The sequence below is a fragment of the Oncorhynchus mykiss genome, chromosome 4, assembly GCF_057628025.1.
Source record: "Oncorhynchus mykiss isolate SJ-2025 chromosome 4, ASM5762802v1, whole genome shotgun sequence".
Classification (NCBI taxonomy): domain Eukaryota; kingdom Metazoa; phylum Chordata; class Actinopteri; order Salmoniformes; family Salmonidae; genus Oncorhynchus; species Oncorhynchus mykiss.
Genome location: NC_143025.1, coordinates 95,699,925 through 95,721,333, shown reverse-complemented (window position 1 = coordinate 95,721,333; position 21,409 = coordinate 95,699,925). Strand labels below are relative to the sequence as shown.

The following is a 21,409-nucleotide window of genomic DNA, read 5'->3' as shown; positions in this document are numbered from 1 at the left end:
TTAAGATTATCTCAAATCGTATAAGATATCCTCAGCCTATGTTCACCATATACCTTATTTACAGCGTTCATCCAAAAACCCTACAAATCTTCCATTCATTTTCCCTAGGTTTTATCAACAACGAACAATGGCGGAGTTAGTGCCTACAAAAACACGCCATTGGGGGTTGAATACATGTTCAGGTTTAATATTTATCTCGAGCCGAGTCAACCAATCTGCGTTCGCCTTGCTCTGACGTGGACTTCTTCTTCCTGCCTGAGCCAATCAGCCACCGTGTTGTTGTTTCTCAGCTACTAGTGGGTTTGTTTGGGTTTAAAGAGCTGTTTGGTGATCGGGAAAGACACGAACGCCCCAAAAAATGAGCATCGTTCACAAATAAGTAAGATTATCGTTACAAATAATTAAGTTGGTGTTTCTGTGCACGTTTCTACTGAGATTGCATCGATCGAGTGGTGACGATATTGTACATTCCCGTGCTTTTGTTTGATTTCCTTACCTGTCTGCTCGCTACGTTACGTTAATTAAGCAAGCCTGTGACGTTAGAGCATCCAAACCAAAATGTCAATACATCCTATCTTTCTGACAGACTTGGGGATTTTGTTAGGTTGTAACGTTAACACTTGTTTAAATTATCCAAGGAACGTCGTTTGATATCAAAGTCAGACCACTGGCCCGCTAATGTTTTGCTAGCGAGGCTTTTTGTCCGTTCAGACAGCAACAATAGAACGTTGTTGCACCAACCGGCCTCAGTCCTGGCAGCAAGCCTCCAGGCACAGACAGCTAGGAGGACAGACATGTTTCACTTCCTCTGTGACTGGGTCTCTGTAGGTAGAGCAGATGGCTTGTCCGGGTCTGTAGTTGCAAGGGGATGGAATGTCAGCGTCTGGTTTCTAGAAGATGGCATGTTGATTTTGTGTGTGTGTGTTTATCTCCAACAGGGTGGGTGTCTTTATCTCCAACAGGGTGGTGTGTTTATCTCCAACAGGGTGGTGTGTTTATCTCCAACAGGGTGGGTGCGTTTGTCTCCAACAGGGTGGGTATGTTTGTCTCCAACAGGGTGGGTGTGTTTGTCTCCAACAGGGTGGTGTGTTTGTCTCCAACAGGGTGGGTGTGTTTGTCTCCAACAGGGTGGGTGTGTTTGTCTCCAACAGGGTGGGTGTGTTTGTCTCCAACAGGGTGGGTGTGTTTGTCTCCAACAGGGTGGGTGTGTTTGTCTCCAACAGGGTGGTGTGTTTGTCTCCAACAGGGTGGGTGTGTTTGTCTCCAACAGGGTGGTGTGTGTGTATCTCCAACAGGGTGGGTGTGTATCTCCAACAGGGTGGGTGTGTGTATCTCCAACAGGGTGGGTGTGTGTATCTCCAACAGGGTGGGTGTGGGTGTGTTTATCTCCAACAGGGTGGGTGTGTTTATCTCCAACAGGGTGGGTGTCTTTATCTCCAACAGTGTGGGTGTCTTTATCTCCAACAGTGTGGGTGTCTTTATCTCCAACAGTGTGGGTGTCTTTATCTCCAACAGGGTGGTGTGTTTATCTCCAACAGTGTGGGTGTGTTTATCTCCAACAGGGTGGGTGTGTTTATCTCCAACAGGTGGGTGTGGGTGTGTTTATCTCCAACAGGTGGGTGTGGGTGTGTTTATCTCCAACAGGGTGGGTGCGTTTGTCTCCAACAGGGTGGGTGTGTTTGTCTCCAACAGGGTGGGTATGTTTGTCTCCAACAGGGTGGGTGTGTTTGTCTCCAACAGGGTGGGTGTGTTTGTCTCCAACAGGGTGGTGTGTTTGTCTCCAACAGGGTGGGTGTGTTTGTCTCCAACAGGGTGGGTGTGTTTGTCTCCAACAGGGTGGGTGTGTTTGTCTCCAACAGGGTGGGTGTGTTTGTCTCCAACAGGGTGGGTGTGTTTGTCTCCAACAGGGTGGGTGTGTTTGTCTCCAACAGGGTGGTGTGTTTGTCTCCAACAGGGTGGGTGTGTTTGTCTCCAACAGGGTGGTGTGTGTGTATCTCCAACAGGGTGGGTGTGTATCTCCAACAGGGTGGGTGTGTGTATCTCCAACAGGGTGGGTGTGTGTATCTCCAACAGGGTGGGTGTGGGTGTGTTTATCTCCAACAGGGTGGGTGTGTTTATCTCCAACAGGGTGGTGTGTTTATCTCCAACAGGGTGGGTGTGTTTATCTCCAACAGTGTGCGTGTGTGTATCTCCAACAGTGTGGGTGTGTTTATCTCCAACAGGGTGGGTGTGTTTATCTCCAACAGTGTGCGTGTGTGTATCTCCAACAGGGTGGGTGTGGGTGTGTTTATCTCCAACAGGGTGGTGTGTTTATCTCCAACAGGGTGGTGTGTTTGTCTCCAACAGGGTGGGTGTGTTTATCTCCAACAGGGTGGGTGTGTTTATCTCCAACAGGTTGGTGTGTTTATCTCCAACAGGGTGGGTGTGTTTATCTCCAACAGGGTGGGTGTGTTTATCTCCAACAGGGTGGTGTGTTTATCTCCAACAGGGTGGTGTGTTTATCTCCAACAGGGTGGGTGTGTTTATCTCCAACAGGGTGGGTGTGTTTGTCTCCAACAGGGTGGGTGTGTTTGTCTCCAACAGGGTGGGTGTGTTTGTCTCCAACAGGGTGGGTGTGTTTGTCTCCAACAGGGTGGGTGTGTTTGTCTCCAACAGGGTGGTGTGGGTGTGTGTATCTCCAACAGGGTGGTGTGTTTATCTCCATCAGGGTGGGTGTGTTTATGTCCATCAGGGTTTTGTGGGTGTGTTTATCTCCAACAGGGTGGTGTGTTTATCTCCAACAAGGTGGGTGTCTTTATCTCCAACAGGGTGGTGTGTTTATCTCTAACAGGGTGGTGTGAGTACCAGCCGGCCCCGAGGTTAGGTCAGAGGTCATGGAGGTTCGTGTTGGAAGCGTGGTGTTCAGCTCCAGGTTTGACTCTGGAAACCTGGGCCGCGTGGAGAAGGTTGACTCCTTCCCCTCCGACGCCGCCTGTCCCACTTCCACAACCCTTAGCAGCACCCCCGACTACGAGTTTAATGTCTGGACGCGCCCTGACTGTGCCGGGACAGAACACGAGAATGGAAACAGGTAACCTAGCAACTCACACACACACACAATTGGACAGGTAGAACAATATGTCTAACCAACAACACACCTCTGGGCTCTGAGGAATACAGCCTCCTCTGTGCTCTGAGGAATACAGCCTCCTCTGGGCTCTGAGGAATACAGCCTCCTCTGGGCTCTGAGGAATACAGCCTCCTCTGGGCTCTGAGGAATACAGCCTCCTCTGGGCTCTGAGGAATACAGCCTCCTCTGGGCTCTGAGGAATACAGCCTCCTCTGGGCTCTGAGGAATACAGCCTCCTCTGGGCTCTGAGGAATACAGCCTCCTCTGGGCTCTGAGGAATACAGCCTGTGTGTGTTGCAGGTCCTGGTTCTACTTCAGTGTGCGTGGTGCTTTGCCGGGGCGAATGCTGAAGGTCAATGTAATGAATATGAACAAGCAGAGTAAACTGTACAACCAGGGAATGGCTCCTCTAGTCAAGACTGTACCTGGTAGGACACGCTGGGAGAGAGTACGGGACAGACCCACATACGAGGTATACACACTATGCACACGTTATACCACTATATATACACGTTATTCCACTATATACACATGTTATACCACTATATACACACGTTATACCACTATATACACACGTTATACCACTATATACACAAGTTATACCACTATATATACACATTATACCACTATATATACACATTATACCACTATATATACACATTATACCACTATATATAAACATTATACCACTATATACACAATATACCACTATACACACACACACACACATACCACTATATACACACATTATACCACTATATACACACATTATACCACTATATACACACATTATACCATTATACACAATATACCACTATACACACACACACACAATATACCACTATACACACACACACACACACATTATACCACTATACACACACACACACACATACCACTATATACACACATTATACCACTATATACACACATTATACCACTATATACACACATTATACCATTATACACAATATACCACTATACACACACACACACAATATACCACTATACACACACACACACACACATTATACCACTATACACACATTATACCACTATACATACACACACACATTATACCACTATACACACATTATACCACTATACATACACACACACACACAATATATCACTACACACACACACTATTTACAGATGCATGGACTAAATCGCTGGATTATTGGTTGACAGAACGTTTCTCCTCTCCACCTCTCCTCAGATGGTGGATAATCAGTTCATCCTGTCGTTTACCCATCGTCTGTTGGAAGTGAAAGGAGCGACCACGTTCTTCTCCTTTAGTTTCCCCTTCTCCTACAGCGAGAGTCAAGACCTGCTGACACAACTGGACCAGAGATACCCTGACACAGCCACGCTCACACCCAGGTACACACACACATACACACACACACACACTGACACAACTGGACCAGAGATACACACACCCATCCTCTGTAGTCAGTGTTTCAACCCTCTCTTTTCACAGTCTGCTGCCTCAGTTTGTATGATTGCAATTTGCATATACTCCAGAATGTTATGAAGAGTGATCAGATGAATTGCAATTAATTCCAAAGTCCCTCTTTGCCATGCAAATGAACTGAATCCCCAAAAAACATTTCCACTGCATTTCAGCCCTGCCACAAAAGGACCAGCTGACATCATGTCAGTGATTCTCTTGTTAACACAGGTGTGAGTGTTGACGAGGGAAAGGCTGGAGATCACTCTGTCATGCTGATTGAGTTCGAATAACAGACTGGAAGCTTCAAAAGGAGGGTGGTGCTTGGAATCCTTGTTCTTCCTCTGTCAACCATGGTTACCTGCAAGGAAACACGTGCCGTCATCATTGCTTTGCCCAAAAAGGGCTTCACAGGCAAGGATATTGCTGCCAGTAAGATTGCACCTAAATCAACCAGTTATCGGATCATCAAGAACTTCAAGAAGAGCGGTTCAATTGTTGTGAAGAAGACTTCAGGGTGCCCAAGAAAGTCCAGCAAGCGCCAGGACCGTCTCCTAAAGTTGATTCAGCTGCGGGATCGGGGCACCACCAGTACAGAGCTTACTCAGGAATGGCAGCAGGCAGGTGTGAGTGCATCTGCACGCACAGTGAGAAAATACTTTTGGAGGATGGCCTGGTGTCAAGAAGGGCAGCAAAGAAGCCACTTCTCTCCAGGAAAAACATCAGGGACAGACTGATATTCTGCAAAAGGTACAGGGATTGGACTGGGGTAAAGTCATTTTCTCTGATGAATCCACTTTCCGATTGTTTGGGGCATCTGGAAAAAAGCTTGAGAGTGCTAAAAGACAAGGTGAGCGCTACCATCAGTCCTGTGTCATGCCAACAGTAAAGCATCCTGAGACCATTCATGTGTGGGGTTGCTTCTCAGCCAAGGGAGTGAGCTCACTCACAATTTTGCCTAAGAACACAGTCATGAATAAAGAATGGTACCAACACATCCTCCAAGAGCAACTTCTCCCAACCATCCAGGAACAGTTTGGTGATGAACAATGCCTTTTCCAGCATGATGGAGCACCATGCCATAAGGCAAAAGTGATAACTAAGTGGCTCAGGGAACAAAACATCAATATTTTGGGGCCATGGCCAGGAAACTCCCCAGACCTTATTCCCATTGAGAACTTGTGGTCAATCCTCAAGAGGCGGGTGGACAAACAAAAACACACAAATTCTGACAAACTCCAAGCATTGATTATGCAAGAATGGGCTGCCATCAGTCAGGATGTGTCTGTACATTGTTGTAATGATGTGCAAATAGTTAAAGTACAAAAGGGAAAATAAATAAACATAAATATGGGTTGTATTTACAAAGGTGTTTGTTCTTCACTGGTTGCCCTTTTCTTGTGGCAACAGGTCACAAATCTTGCTGCTGTGATGCACACTGTGGTATTTCACCCAGTATATATGGGAGTTTATCAAAATGTCAAATTCTTTGTGGGTCTGTGTAATCTGAGGGAAATATGTCTCTCTATGGTCATACATTTGTCAGGAGGTTAGGAAGTGCAGCTCAGTTTCCACCTCATTTTGTGGGCAGTGAGCACATAGCCTGTCTTCTCCTGAGAGCCAGGTCTGCCTACGGCGGCCTTTCTCAATAGCAAGGCTATGCTCACTGAGTCTGTACATAGTCAAAGCTTTCCTTAATTTAGGGTCAGTCACAGTGGTCAGGTATTCTGCCGCTGTGTACTCTCTGTTTAGGGCCAAATAGCATTCTAGTTTGCTCTGTTTTTTTGTTAATTCTTTCCAATGTGTCAAGTAATTATCTTTTTGTTTTCTCATGATTTGGTTGGGTCTAATTGTGGTCAGGTATTCTGCCACTGTGTACTCTCTGTTTAGGGCCAAATAGCATTCTAGTTTTTGTTCATTCTTTCAGATGTGTCAAGTAATTATCTTTTTGTTTTCTCATGATTTGGTTGGGTCTAATTGTGTTGCTGTCCTGGGGCTCTGTAGGGTGTGTTTGTGTTTGTGAACAGAGCCCCAGGACTAGCTTGCTTAGGGGACTCTTCTCCAGGTTCATCTCTCTGTAGGTGATGGCTTTGTTGTGGAAGGTTTGGGAATCGCTTCCTTTTAGGTGGTTGTAGAATTTAACGGCTCTTTTCTGGATTTTGATCATTAGTGGGTATCGGCCTAATTGTGCTCTGCATGTATTATTTGGTGTTCTATGTTGTACACGGATATTTTTTGCAGAATTCTGCATGCAGAAACTCAATTTGGTGTTTGTCCCTTTTTGGGAAGTCTTGGTTGGTGAGCGGACCCCAGACCTTATAACCATAAAGGGCATTGGGTTCTATAACTGATTCAAGTGTTTTTAGTCAGATCCTAATTGGTGTGTCGAATTTGATGTTCCTTGATGGCATAGAAGGACATTTTTGCCTTGTCTCTCAGATCGTTCAAAGCTTTGTGGAAGTTAATGATGTTTAGGCCGAGGTATGTATAGTTTTTTTGTGTACTCTAAGGCAACGGTGTCTAGATGGAATTTATATTTGTGGTCCTGGCGACTGGACCTTTTTTGGAACATAATTATTTTGTTTTACTGAGATTTACTGTCAGGGCCCAGGTCTGTCAGGGCCCAGGTCTGTCAGGGCCCAGGTCTGGCAGAATCTGTGCAGAAGATTTAGGTGCTGCTGTAGGCCCTCCTTGGTTGGGGCCAGAAACACCGGATCATCAGCAAACAGTAGACATTTGACTTCAGATTCTAGTAGGGTGAGGCCGGGTGCTGCAGACTGTTCTAGTGCCCTCGCCAATTCATTGATATATATGTTGAAGAGGGTGGGGCTTAAGCTGCATCCCTGTCTCACCACACGGCCGTATGGGAAGAAATGTGTGTGTTTTTTGCCAATTTTAACTGCACACTTTGTGTACATGGATTTTATAATGTCGTATGTTTTACCCCCAACACCACTTTCCATCAATTTGAATAGCCAAATGCCTCATGCCAAACTGAGTCGAAGGCGTTTTTGAAATCAACAAAGCATGAGAAGGCTTAGCCTTTGTTTTGGTTTGTTTGTTTGTCAATTAGTGTATGCACCGTGAATACGTGGTCTGACTTATGGTAATTTGGTAAAAAGACAATTTGACAAGTACATTGTTTTCACTGAGGAAATGTACGAATTTGGTGTTAATGATAATGCAGAGGATTTCCCCAAGGTTGATCTTGACGCTTCTCCCACAGTAGCTATTGGGGTCAAATTTGTCACCACTTTTGTGGATTGAGGTGCTCAGTCATTGGTTCCAAATATGGGGGAAGATGCCAGAGCCAAGGATGATGTTAAAGAGTTTAAGTTTAGCCAATTGGAATTTGTAGTCTGTATATTCATCTCTCTCTCCCCCTCCAGGTGTGGTGACAGTGTATACTTCCACAGGGAGGTGTTGTGTCACTCTCTGGATGGTAACCGAGTGGATCTGCTGACGGTCACCAGCTGTCTCGGCATGCAGGAAGAGAGAGAACACCGCCTGGACAAACTATTTCCTGATGCAGAGACCCCACGACCTCATCGCTTCACTGGCAAACAGGTAACACAGTCACGCACACAGTCACGCACACAGTCACGCACACAGTCACACACCCTGACCACAGGGTGATGTTTAATCAGTAAGGTCTCTGCATCAGACTCGTCTATTGATAGTGTGTGTGTGTAGGTGTTTTTCCTCAGTAGTCGTGTACACCCGGGGGAGACGCCATCGTCGTTTGTCTTTAAGGGCTTCTTAAACTTCATCCTGCGTCATGACGACCCCAGAGCTCACACACTCCGCAACATGTTTGTCTTCAAACTCATCCCCATGCTGAACCCGGACGGGGTGGTACGCGGACACTACAGGTACACACACGCTCAACATTCCTGTTGTTTGGATGAAAATGTTATATTTTTTCCCTCTCTCAATGTCACCCTCTCTCAATGTCACCCTCTCTCACTGTCTCCCTCTCTCACTGTCTCCCTCTCTCACTGTCTCCCTCTCAATGTCACCCTCTCTCACTGTCTCCCTCTCTCACTGTCTCCCTCTCAATGTCAACCTCTCTCACTGTCTCCCTCTCAATGTCACCCTCTCTCACTGTCTCCCTCTCAATGTCACCCTCTCTCACTCTCTCCCTCTCAATGTCTCCCTCTCTCAATGTCTCCCTCTCTCAATGTCTCCCTCTCTCACTGTCTCCCTCTCTCACTGTCTCCCTCTCAATGTCTCCCTCTCTCACTGTCTCCCACTCAATGTCACCCTCTCTCACTGTCTCCCTCTCAATGTCACCCTCTCTCACTGTCTCCCTCTCAATGTCACCCTCTCTCACTGTCTCCCTCTCAATGTCACCCTCTTTCACTGTCTCCCTCTCAATGTCTCCCTCTCTCACTGTCTCCCTCGCAATGTCTCCCTCTCTCACTGTCTCCCTCTCAATGTCACCCTCTCTCACTGTCTCCCTCTCAATGTCACCCTTTCTCAATGTCTCCCTCTCAATGTCTCCCTCTCTCAATGTCTCCCTCTCTCAATGTCTCCCTCTCTCAATGTCTCCCTCTCTCAATGTCTCCCTCTCTCACTGTCTCCCTCTGAATGTCTCCCTCTCTCACTGTCTCCCTCTCTCAATGTCTCCCTCCCCAGGACTGACTCTAGAGGGGTGAATCTGAACAGACAGTATCTGAACCCTAGTCCTGATCTCCACCCCTCCATCTACGCTGCTAAAACACTGCTGCTCTACCACCACACACACAACCGCACCACACACACACACTCCAACACGCACATCAACACACACTCTAACACACACACCTACAACCCACCTCAAGCACCTCCCCTCAGCACCAAACCCACCAATCAGAGCCCTGCCCTACACCTCACCCCTTTGGAACTCAGCCTCAACCAACGGAACGCTGATAAAGACTCTAACCCCGCCCCCTCAGAGATCGCCATGGTTATGGAGGAGATCGCCTGGGTAACCATGGAGACCGGGAAGAGGGAGGGGCAGGGGGATGGAAGGTGCTGTGAAGACGAGAATGATTCGCAGAGCGTCTCAGAGTCCACGCCCACATCAGTACCTCTGGAGATGTCAGTCATAGCCGGGGAACCAATCCCTGCGCAGGAGGGGGGAGTGGCCTATTACGTGGACCTGCATGGCCACGCTTCCAAACGTGGCTGCTTCATGTACGGCAACAGCCTATCAGACGAAAACCAGCAGGTGAGAGAGAGAGAGAGAGGGGGAAGGAGACTTGGGGAGAGAGCTGGGGAGAGGGAGACTTGGGGGGGGGAGGCTGGGACTTGGGGAGATGGACGGGTAGAGAGCTGGGGAGGGGAGAGGGGGACATGGAGGCTGGGGAGAGGGAGACATGGAGGCTGGGAAGAGGGAGACATGGAGGCTGGGGAGAGGGAGACATGGAGGCTGGGGAGAGGGAGACATGGAGAGGGGGACTTGGGAGAATGTAGAGTATAGGGAAATTGCAGTGTCTCTACATAGGCAAAGAAAGGTTGCCTCATTCGGTAGAATTTGACAGAAGAACCCCGGAGGGTATATTTTATCTTCTCCAATTGAATAAAGTGTAAAACATTTTTAATCCACACAAGAGGAAAGGGAGCTGGGGAGGGGGAGAGGGAGGCTGGGGAGAGGGAGGCTGGGGAGAGGGAGATTGGGGAGAGGGAGATTGGGGAGAGGGAGACTGGGGAGAGGGAGACTGGGGAGAGGGAGACTGGGGAGAGGGAGACTGGGGAGAGGGAGACTGGGGAGAGGGAGGCTGGGGAGAGGGAGGCTGGGGAGAGGGAGGCTGGGGAGAGGGAGACTGGGGAGAGGGAGGCTGGGGAGAGGGAGACTGGGGAGAGGGAGACTGGGGAGAGGGAGACTGGGGAGAGGGAGCTGGGGAGAGGGAGACTGGAGAGAGGGAGACTGGAGAGAGGGAGACTGGAGAGAGGGAGAGGGAGACTGGGGAGAGGGAGCTGGGGAGAGGGAGACTGGGGAGAGGGAGCTGGGGAGGGAGAGGGGGAGACTGGGGAGGGGGAGCGGGGGAGAGGGAGCGGGGGAGAGGGAGCTGGGGAGAGGGAGACTGGGGAGAGGGAGCTGGGGAGGGGAGAGGGAGACTGGGGAGAGGGAGCTGGGGAGGGGGAGAGGGAGGCTGGGGAGAGGGAGCTGGGGAGGGGGAGAGGGAGGCTGGGGAGAGGGAGCTGGGGAGAGAGGGAGCTGGGGAGAGGGATGCTGGGGAGGGGGAGAGGGAGACTGGGGAGGGGGAGACTGGGGAGAGGGAGACTGGGGAGAGGGAGACTGGGGAGAGGGAGACTGGGGAGAGGGAGAGAGGGAGCTGGGGAGGGGGAGAGGGAGACTGGGGAGAGGGAGGCTGGGGAGAGGGAGACTGGGGAGAGGGAGACTGGGGAGAGGGAGACTGGGGAGAGGGAGAGGGAGACTGGGGAGAGGGAGCTGGGGAGGGGGAGAGGGAGGCTGGGGAGAGGGAGGCTGGGGAGAGGGAGGCTGGGGAGAGGGAGACTGGGGAGAGGGAGACTGGGGAGAGGGAGACTGGGGAGAGGGAGACTGGGGAGAGGGAGAGGGAGACTGGGGAGAGGGAGACTGGGGAGAGGGAGACTGGGGAGAGGGAGCTGGGGAGAGGGAGACTGGGGAGAGGGAGCTGCGGAGGGGGAGAGGGAGACGGGGGAGAGGGAGGCTGGGGAGAGGGAGGCTGGGGAGAGGGAGACTGGGGAGAGGGAGACTGGGGAGAGGGAGAGGGAGACTGGGGAGAGGGAGACTGGGGAGAGGGAGACTGGGGAGAGGGAGACTGGGGAGAGGGAGAGGGAGACTGGGGAGAGGGAGACTGGGGAGAGGGAGACTGGGGAGAGGGAGACTGGAGAGAGGGAGACTGGAGAGAGGGAGACTGGGGAGAGGGAGCTGGGGAGGGGGAGAGGGAGACTGGGGAGAGGGAGCTGGGGAGAGGGAGACTGGGGAGAGGGAGCTGGGGAGGGGGAGAGGGAGACTGGGGAGGGGGAGACCACACTCTTTGCCAAGAGAGTTTTCATTATATACTTTTTGTGGCTGTTTATTTACCACCACAGACGGACACTGGCACTAAGACCACACTCACTCTGCTGTATAAGGAAATAAGCTCCGGAAACTGGAGGAAACCGCTCACCCAGAGGTGGCGTCTTAGTGGCCGGAGACTTTAATGCAGGGAAACTTAAATCAGTTTTACCTAATTTCTATCAACATGTTAAATGCGCAACCAGAGGGATAAACATTCTAGATCACCTGTACTCCACACAGACGTGTACAAAGCTCTCTCTCACCCTCCATTTGGTAAATCTGACCACAATTCTATCCTCCTGATTCCTGCTTACAAGCAAAAATTAAAGCAGGAAGCACCAGTGACTCGATCTATAAAAAAAATGGTCAGATGTAGCAGATGCTAAACTACAGGACTGTTTTGCTATCACAGACTGGAACATGTTCTGGGATTCTTCCGATGACATTGAGGAATACACCACATCAGTCACTGGCTTTATCAATAAGTGCATAAGGACATCGTCCCCACAGTGACTGTACGTACATACCCCAGCCAGAAGCCATGGATTACAGGCAACATTCGCACTGCATTCGAAGGGTAGAGCTGTCGCTTTCAAGGTGCGGGACTCTAACACGGAAGCTTATAAGAAATTCTGCTCTGCCCTCTGACGAACCATCAAACAGGCAAAGCGCCAATACAGGGCTAAGATTGAATCATACTACACCGGCTCCGACGCTCGTCTTATGTGGCAGTCCTTGAAAACTATTACAGAATACAAAGGGAAGGACAGCCGTGAGCTGCACAGTGACACGAGCCTACAAGATGAGCTAAATTACTTCTATGCTCGCTTTGAGGCAAGCAACACTGAGGCATGCATAAAAGCATCATCTGTTCTGGATGACTGTGTGATCACGCTCTCCGTAGCCGACGTGAGTAAGACCTTTAAACAGGTCAACATTCACAAGGCCGCGGGGCCTGACAGATTACCAGGCCGTGTGCTCTGGGCATGTGCTGACCAACTGGCAGGTGTCTATACTGACATTTTCAACATGTCCCTGAATGAGTCTGTAATACCAACATGTTTCAAGTAGACCACCATAGTCCCTGTGCCCAAGAACACTAAGGCAACCTGCCTAAATGACTACAGACTCTTAGCACACACGTTCGTAGCCATGAAGTGCTTTGAAAGGCTGGTAATGGCTCACATCAACACCATCATCCCAGAAACTGTAGACCCACTCCAATTTGCATACCACTCAAACAGATCCACAGATGATGCAATCTCTATTGCACTCCACACTGCCCTTTCCCACCTGGACAAAAGGAACACCTACGTGAAAATGCTGTTCATTGACTACTGCTCAGCATTCAACACCATAGTGCCCTCAAAGCGCATCACTAAGCTAAGGACCCTGGAACTAAACACATACCTCTGCAACTGGATCCTGGACTTCCTGGCGGGCTGCCCCTAGGGAAGGTAACAACACATCTGCCACACTGATCCTCAACACTGGAGCCCCTCAGGGGTGCGTGCTCAGTCCCCTCCTGTACTCCCTGTTCACCCATGACTGCGTGGCCAGGCACGACACCAACACCATCATTAAGTCTGCCGACAACACAACAGTGTCCAACCCTAACCCTAACCAAACCGACAACGACCAGACAGCCTATAGGGAGGAGTCCGGCGACCTGGCCAGGTGGTGCTAGAATAACAACCTATCCCTCAACGTATCCAAGACGAAAGAGATGATTGTGGGCTACAGGAAAGGGAGGACCGAGCACGTCCCCATTCTCATCGACAGGGCTGTAGTGGAGCAGGTTGAGAGCTTCAAGTTCCTTGGTGTCCTCATCACCAACAAACTACAATGGTCCAAACACACCAAGACAGTCGTGAAGAGGGCATGACAAAACCTATTCCCCCTCAGGCAACTAAAAATATTTGGCATGAGTCCTCAGATCCTCAAAAGGTTCTACAGCTGCAACATCGAGAGCATTTTGACTGGTTACATCACTGCCTGGTATGGCAACCGCTCGGCCTCTGACTGCAAGGCACTAAAGAGGGTAGTGTGTACGGCCCAGTACATCACTGGGGCTAAGCTTTCTGCCATCCAGGATCTCTTTACCAGACGGTGTCAGAGGAAGGCCCTAAAAATTGTAATAGACCCCACCCACCCCAGTCATAGACTGTTCTCTCTCCTACCGCATGTCAAGCGGTACCGGAGTGCCAAGTCTAGGACCAAAGGCTTCTCAACAGTTTGTTACCCCCCCCAAGCCATAAGACTCCTGAACAGGTAACCAAATGGCTACCCGGACTATTTGTATTGTCCCACTACCCACCAACCCCTCTTTTACGCTACTGCTACTCTCTGTTCATCATATATGCATAGTCACTTTAACCATACCTACATGCACGTACTACCTCAATCAGCCCAACTAACTGGTGCCTGTATATAGCCTCTCTACTGTATATAACCTCTCTGCTGTATATAGCCTCTCTACTGTATATAACCCCTCTACTGTATATAACCTCTCTACTGTATATAACCTCTCTACTGTATATAGTCTCTCTACTGTATATAGCCTCTCTACTGTATATAGCCTCTCTACTGTATATAACCCCTCTACTGTATATAGCCTCTCTACTGTATATAACCTCTCTACTGTATATAGCCTCTCTACTGTATATAACCCCTCTACTGTATATAGCCTCTCTGCTGTATATAGCCTCTCTGCTGTATATAGCCTCTCTGCTGTATATAGCCTCTCTACTGTATATAGCCTCTCTACTGTATATAGCCTCTCTACTGTATATAACCTCACTACTGTATATAGCCTCTCTGCTGTATATAGCCTCTCTGCTGTATATAGCCTCTCTACTGTATATAGCCTCTCTACTGTATATAGCCTCTCTGCTGTATATAGCCTCTCTACTGTATATAGCCTCTCTACTGTAATAGTCTCTCTACTGTATATAGCCTCTCTACTGTATATAACCTCTCTACTGTATATAACCTCTCTACTGTATATAACCTCTCTACTGTATATAGCCTCTCTACTGTATATAGCCTCTCTACTGTATATAACCTCACTACTGTATATAGCCTCTCTGCTGTATATAGCCTCTCTACTGTATATAACCTCTCTACTGTATATAGCCTCTCTACTGTATATAGCCTCTCTACTGTATATAACCTCTCTACTGTATATAACCTCACTACTGTATATAGCCTCTCTGCTGTATATAGCCTCTACTGTAATAGTCTCTCTACTGTATATAGCCTCTCTACTGTATATAACCTCTCTACTGTATATAACCTCTCTACTGTATATAACCTCTCTACTGTATATAGCCTCTCTACTGTATATAGCCTCTCTACTGTATATAACCTCTCTACTGTATATAACCTCACTACTGTATATAGCCTCTCTGCTGTATATAGCCTCTCTACTGTATATAGCCTCTCTACTGTAATAGCTTCTACTGTAATAGTCTCTCTACTGTATATAGCCTCTCTACTGTATATAGCCTCTCTACTGTATATAACCTCTCTACTGTATATAGCCTCTCTACTGTATATAACCTCTCTACTGTATATAGCCTCTCTACTGTATATAGCCTCTCTACTGTATATAACCTCTCTACTGTATATAACCTCACTACTGTATATAGCATCTCTGCTGTATATAGCCTCTCTACTGTATATAGCCTCTCTACTGTAATAGCTTCTACTGTAATAGTCTCTCTACTGTATAAAGCCTCTCTACTGTATATAGCCTCACTACTGTATATAACCTCACTACTGTATATAGCCTCTCTACAGTATATAGCCTCTCTACAGTATATAGTCTCCCTACTGTATATAGTCTCTCTACTGTATATAGCCTCTCTGCTGTTATTGCCTCTCTACTGTATATAACCTCTCTGCTGTATATAGCCTCTCTACTGTATATAGCCTCTCTACTGTATATAGCCTCTCTGCTGTATATAACCTCTCTACTGTATATAGCATATCTACAGTATATAGCCTCTCTACAGTATATAGCCTCCCTACAGTATATAGTCTCTCTGCTGTTATAGCCTCTCTACTGTATATAACCTCTCTACTGTATATAGCCTCTCTGCTGTATATAGTCTCTACTGTTATAGCCTCTCTACTGTATATAGCCTCTCTACTGTATATAGTCTCTCTACTGTATATAGCCTCTCTACTGTATATAGCCTCTCTACTGTATATAACCTCTCTACTGTATATAGCCTCTCTGCTGTTATTGCCTCTCTACTGTATATAACCTCTCTGCTGTATATAACCTCTCTACTGTATATAGCCTCTCTGCTGTATATAGTCTCTCTGCTGTATATAACCTCTCTGCTGTATATAGCCTCCCTGCTGTATATAGCCTCTCTGCTGTATATAACCTCTCTACTGTATATAACCTCTCTACTGTATATAACCTCTCTGCTGTATATAGCCTCTCTGCTGTATATAGTCTCTCTGCTGTATATAACCTCTCTGCTGTATATAGCCTCTCTACTGTATATAGCCTCTCTACTGTATATAGCCTCTCTGCTGTATATAGCCTCTCTACTGTATATAACCTCCCTGCTGTATATAACCTCTCTGCTGTATATAGCCTCTCTACTGTATATAACCTCTCTGCTGTATATCACCTCTCTGCTGTATATAGCCTCTCTACTGTATATAACCTCTCTGCTGTATATAGCCTCTCTGCTGTATATAGCCTCTCTACTGTATATAGCCTCTCTACTGTATATAGTCTCTCTACTGTATATAGCCTCTCTACTGTATATAGTCTCCCTACTGTATATAGTCTCTCTGCTGTATATAGCCCCTCTACTGTATATAGCCCCTCTACTGTATATAGCCTCTCTACTGTTATTATTCAATGTCTTTTTACTGTTGTTTTTCATTTCTTTACTTATCTATTGTTCACCTAATACCTATTTTTTTTAACTTACAAATGGCACTGTTGGTTAGGGCCTGTAAGGAAGCATTTCACCTTCGGGGCACGTGACAAATAAACTTTGATTTGATCACTTCTTTCACTGTACAAAGACAAAAGAGATGAAAAACCTTGCTTCGGATATTCTGTCGTTCAAGGCAACCGAAACTGCCAGGAGCAACAAATATGCCCGCCTCTCCAGTTGGTAGCTCGTTCAGGAAAATCCAAGGCTTTGCTGCGGCCTACTTTAGCAATCTTCCGTTCAGCAATTCATAGCCATTATTAACGTTCAGAAGAGCAAAGAGATATGAAACTATGTAAACAGTACTTAGTAAAGTGAAATTAATTAAACAATATATTAAACTGCTCTATATTAAATCAAGTTTGTCACAACTTGGCGGAGCTCTGGGAAACATGTGTTACGGCATTCGTGCCCCCGGAAATCCCCTACATGGTCTTCTTTGGTACCTTAATGCTGACGTGTGTGTGCGTGTGCGTGTGTGTGTGTGTCTGTCTGCGTGTAGGTGGAGAACATGTTGTACCCTAAGCTGATAGCTGTGAACTCCGCCCACTTTGACTTCCATGGTTGTAACTTCTCCGAGAAGAACATGTACGCCCGCGACAAGAGAGACGGTCAGAGCAAAGAGGGCAGTGGACGCGTGGCCATGCACAAAGCTATAGGACTACTACACAGGTAATATCACTACGCACAAAGCTATAGGACTACTACACAGGTAATATCACTACGCACAAAGCTATAGGACTACTACACAGGTAATATCACTACGCACAAAGCTATAGGACTACTACACAGGTAATATCACTACGCACAAAGCTATAGGACTACTACACAGGTAATATCACTACGCACAAAGCTATATGACTACTACACAGGTAATATCACTACGCACAAAGCTATATGACTACTACACAGGTAATATCACTACGCAGCTTTGTGTAATCCAACAAATGTAAAAGCCTGGAGTTTGACGAACGTAATTGGATTGGAACCGGTACTATGCTCAGATGTAAGAGCTCTTTGGCGACCGACATCAGTGGCGAGTTTAGCGTCGATCGAAGGATGTGATAAGCAGAACAGAACCCCGTACCTACTGTAAAGTCTGGTGGTGGGTTTAGCGTCGATAGAAGGATGTGATAAGTAGAACAGAACCCCGTACCTACTGTAAAGTCTGGTGGTGGGTTTAGCGTCGATAGAAGGATGTGATAAGCAGAACAGAACCCCGTACCTACTGTAAAGTCTGGTGGTGGGTTTAGCGTCGATAGAAGGATGTGATAAGCAGAACAGAACCCCGTACCTACTGTAAAGTCTGGTGGTGGGTTTAGCGTCGATAGAAGGATGTGATAAGCAGAACAGAACCCCGTACCTACTGTAAAGTCTGGTGGTCTTTGATGTTATGGGGCTGTTTACCTTCCACTCGTCCTGGGGGCCTTGTTAAGGTCCACAGCATCATTATCTTTACCCAGTACCAGGACATTTTAGCCAAAGACCTGGTTGCCTCTGCCAGGAGGCTGAAACTTGGCCGCAAGTGGATCTTCCAGCAGGACAATAACCCCAAGTCTCCAGACTTGAACCCCATTGAAAACCTGTGGTTTGAATTGAAGAGGACAGTCCATAAGAACAGATTCAAGGATCTGAACAGATTCTGTATTGAGGAATGGTCTAAGATTCATCCCAATGTGTTCTCCAATCTCATAAAACATTGTAGAAAAAGGCTCAGTGCCGTTATCCTCTCGAGGTGAAGGTGCTAGAGTATTGAAAACAGGTGGCAATAATTTTGACCCCTAACTACTTTTTAATTATAAAAAATATATATTTTCTATAGCTTAGTATTTGAATTATTTATTTTATACAGTCTTTTTTGCTCATGTTTATTAATGGTGACAATTTGGGTCATGACTGTATGTATATATATTATGGTTATATACTGAGTGTACAAAACATTAAGAACACCTGCTCTTTCCATGGCACAGACTGACCAGGTGAAATCTATGATCCCTTATTGATGTCACTTGTTAAATCCACTTCAGTCCATGTAGATGAAGGGGAGGAGACAGGTTAAAGAAGGATTTGTAAGTCTTGAGACAAATGAGACGTGGATTGTGTATGTGTGCCATTCAGAGGGTGAATGGGCAAGACAAAAGATTTAGTAGGTGCCAGGCGCACAGGGTTGAGTGTGTCAAGAACTGCAGCGCTGCTGGGTTTTTCACAGTCAACAGTTTCCTGTGTATTTCAAGAATGGTCCACCACCCAAAGGACATCCAGCCAACTTGACACAACTGTGGGAAGCATTGGAGTCAACATGGGCCAGCATCCCTGTGGAAGGCTTTAGATACCTTGCAGAGTCCATACCTCGACGAATTGAGGCTGTTCTGAGGACAAAAAAGGGTACAACTCAATATTAGGGAGGTGTTCTTAATGTTTTGTAAACTCAGTGTATGTTGGAGTGTAGTTATTATATACAGTGTATTCGGGAAGTAATCGGACCCCTTGACTTTTTCCACATTTTGTTACGTTTCAGGTAGTGATGCACTGATATGACATTTTTGGCCGATACCGATATCCGATATTTTCCTTGCCAAAAGAAATGTTACCATTTAACCGATATTAAAAATGTAGCGGCCTTTTAAGCATTCTAGTCCAGTTAACACACACATGGACGCAGAGGTCTAAGGCACTGCATCTCAGTGCAAGTGGCGTCACTAGAGTCCCTGGTTCGAATCCAGGCTGAGTCCCATCATAGGGCGGCGCACAAACATACTCACACACACACACACACACACACGCACACACACACACACACACACACACACACACACACTGACCAAAACATTTGTTGGCATTTCCTTATGTCCCCATTACCAGTAAAACATCATCAAAACCTGTTTCTTTCACTTACTTGCTGTTTTGTTGTTCATTTGTTCAGTCGTTTCTCAACCAGGATTTCTATGGAACGCTGTTTGGGTCTTTGCGTGTCAGAAACGATACACGTGAAATAACACTATTTGACGTGTCTAACACACCATGACCTGTTTCAGTAGCTATAGTTAGTTAGCTAACTATATAGGTAGCTGTCATCTAAATAACCCTCATTTATAAGACAGTTCTTATTTGATTCATGGTGGTCGGACCCATCTATGTGAAGCTAGCCACAACAAGGATTAGCCACAATAGTGGACTTTGCGGTTAGCCTTCAAAATAAAAGTACTGCATAATTCTACTATTTGTATTCATTTGCATCACTGTCAATGACCTACTTTTATTTCGAAGGCAAACTGCAAATTCCACTATTGTGCCTAATCCTTATTGTGGCTAACTGCACAACACATAACCCAATCCGGTCGAGCCTCACTAGCCAGATGAAGCTAGCTGGCTGTTTATAACATTGGCTTTGGGCAACAGGGTTAAGTAGCTGGCTAGCTATTTATTTTCATGAACTGAAGTTCAATTTCAACAGGCAAACAACAAGTGACAACCTAGCTAATACTTAATCACCAGGATTCCTAAATCACAATCATTGCTAAGAACAATGAAAATGACTGCAGTTTCTACTGGTCATTGTTTTCAGGCTGGTTGTATTGGTGCTAGCTAGGTATCAAACTAAAGCTAGCTAGCTACCCCAGAAGTTGCGCTCGAACAAATGTTGCTTCAACGCGGTATTGTAAACACATCGTTCGTGGCCGGTGTTTGCTTGTCTGCAGACTTTTTTGTACAGCTTTGACAGTGCTACTGTATATTTTTTGACACGTAAAGACCCAAACTGCGTTCCATAGTGTGTATGTCGTGAAGCTAATAGCAGTGACGCTATTACTGTGTACCTCCAGTAGGCCAACATCTGAAAAATAGCCCACTTGGTAACGTTTAGTGTGTAACGGTGCTCAACCAGTTGGCGAAAGATAACATCACCCACGACAGAGAACGGTTGATTATCAAGGGCATTGAATTCCATTATCTTGGTGTTAATGGATTTAGCCTTTGAGTTGTCTCGCTGAAATGACTGCTGGACTTGTTGACTGCTCGATCCACACAGCAGACATTGTGGGCGAGGTTAGGAATGCTGTGTTGAACGTATAGTGCAACATTTTACGGGGTGTCATTACGTCATGTACCTAATGTTATATGGGTAATCACGGTAGCTTTGACAATGGTTTTTAACATCGCCGTTAAACTAGACATCGGGCCGGTATCGATGTTGTCATTTTTAGCTAATATCTGCATCCCTAGTTACAGCCTTATTCTAAAATGGATTAAATATATGTCTTTGTCTCATCAATCTACATAATATACCGCATAATGACAAAGTGAAAGCAGGTTTAAAAATGTTTTTCTCACATTTATTAAAAATACAAAACAGATTTATATAAATATTCAGACCCTTTACTATGAGACTTGAAATTGAGCTCAGGTGCATCCTGTTTCCATTGATCATCATTGAGATGTTTCTACAACTTGATTGGAGTCCACCTGTGATAAATTCAATTGATTGGACATGATTTGGAAAGACACACCTGTCTATATAAGGTCCCACAGTTGACAGTGCATGTCAGAGCAAAAACCAAGCAATGAGGTCGAAGGAATCGTCCGTCGAGCTCTGAGACAGGATGGTGTCGAGGCACAGATCTGGGGAAGGGTACCAAAAAAATTCTGCAGCATTGAAGGTCCCCAAGAACACAGTGGCCTCCATCATTCTTAAATGGAAGAAGTTTGGAACCACCAAGACTCTTCCTAGAGCTGGCTGCCCAGGCCAAACTAAGCAATCGGGGAGATGTGCCTTGGTCAGGGTGGTGACCAAGAACCTGATGGTCACTCTGTCAGAGCTCCAGAGTTCCTCTGTGAAGATGGGAGAACCTTCCAGA

The 21,409-nt window shown here is 46.7% G+C and overlaps 1 protein-coding gene across 21 annotated transcripts in view; it reads left to right on the top strand.

Moving 5' to 3' along the window:
• Positions 1-238: 238 nt before the first annotated feature.
• agbl5 (AGBL carboxypeptidase 5) overlaps positions 239-21,409 on the top strand; it is a 51,830-nt gene continuing 30,659 nt past the window's right edge. For 9 of the 21 annotated variants that reach the window (XM_090233349.1, XM_090233353.1, XM_090233341.1 and 6 more), the window contains exons 1-8: positions 273-379; positions 2,831-3,070; positions 3,410-3,581; positions 4,329-4,492; positions 7,952-8,129; positions 8,256-8,434; positions 9,201-9,774; positions 17,059-17,228. In XM_090233349.1, coding sequence (XP_090089475.1) covers positions 2,874-3,070; positions 3,410-3,581; positions 4,329-4,492; positions 7,952-8,129; positions 8,256-8,434; positions 9,201-9,774; positions 17,059-17,228 — 1,634 coding nt within the window. In that variant the 5' untranslated portion in view covers positions 273-379; positions 2,831-2,873. Of the gene's footprint in view, positions 380-2,807; positions 3,071-3,409; positions 3,582-4,328; positions 4,493-7,951; positions 8,130-8,255; positions 8,435-9,200; positions 9,775-17,058; positions 17,229-21,409 lie in introns of all 21 variants that reach the window. The other 12 variants (XM_090233342.1, XM_090233346.1, XM_090233348.1 and 9 more) reach the window with 5 other exon arrangements.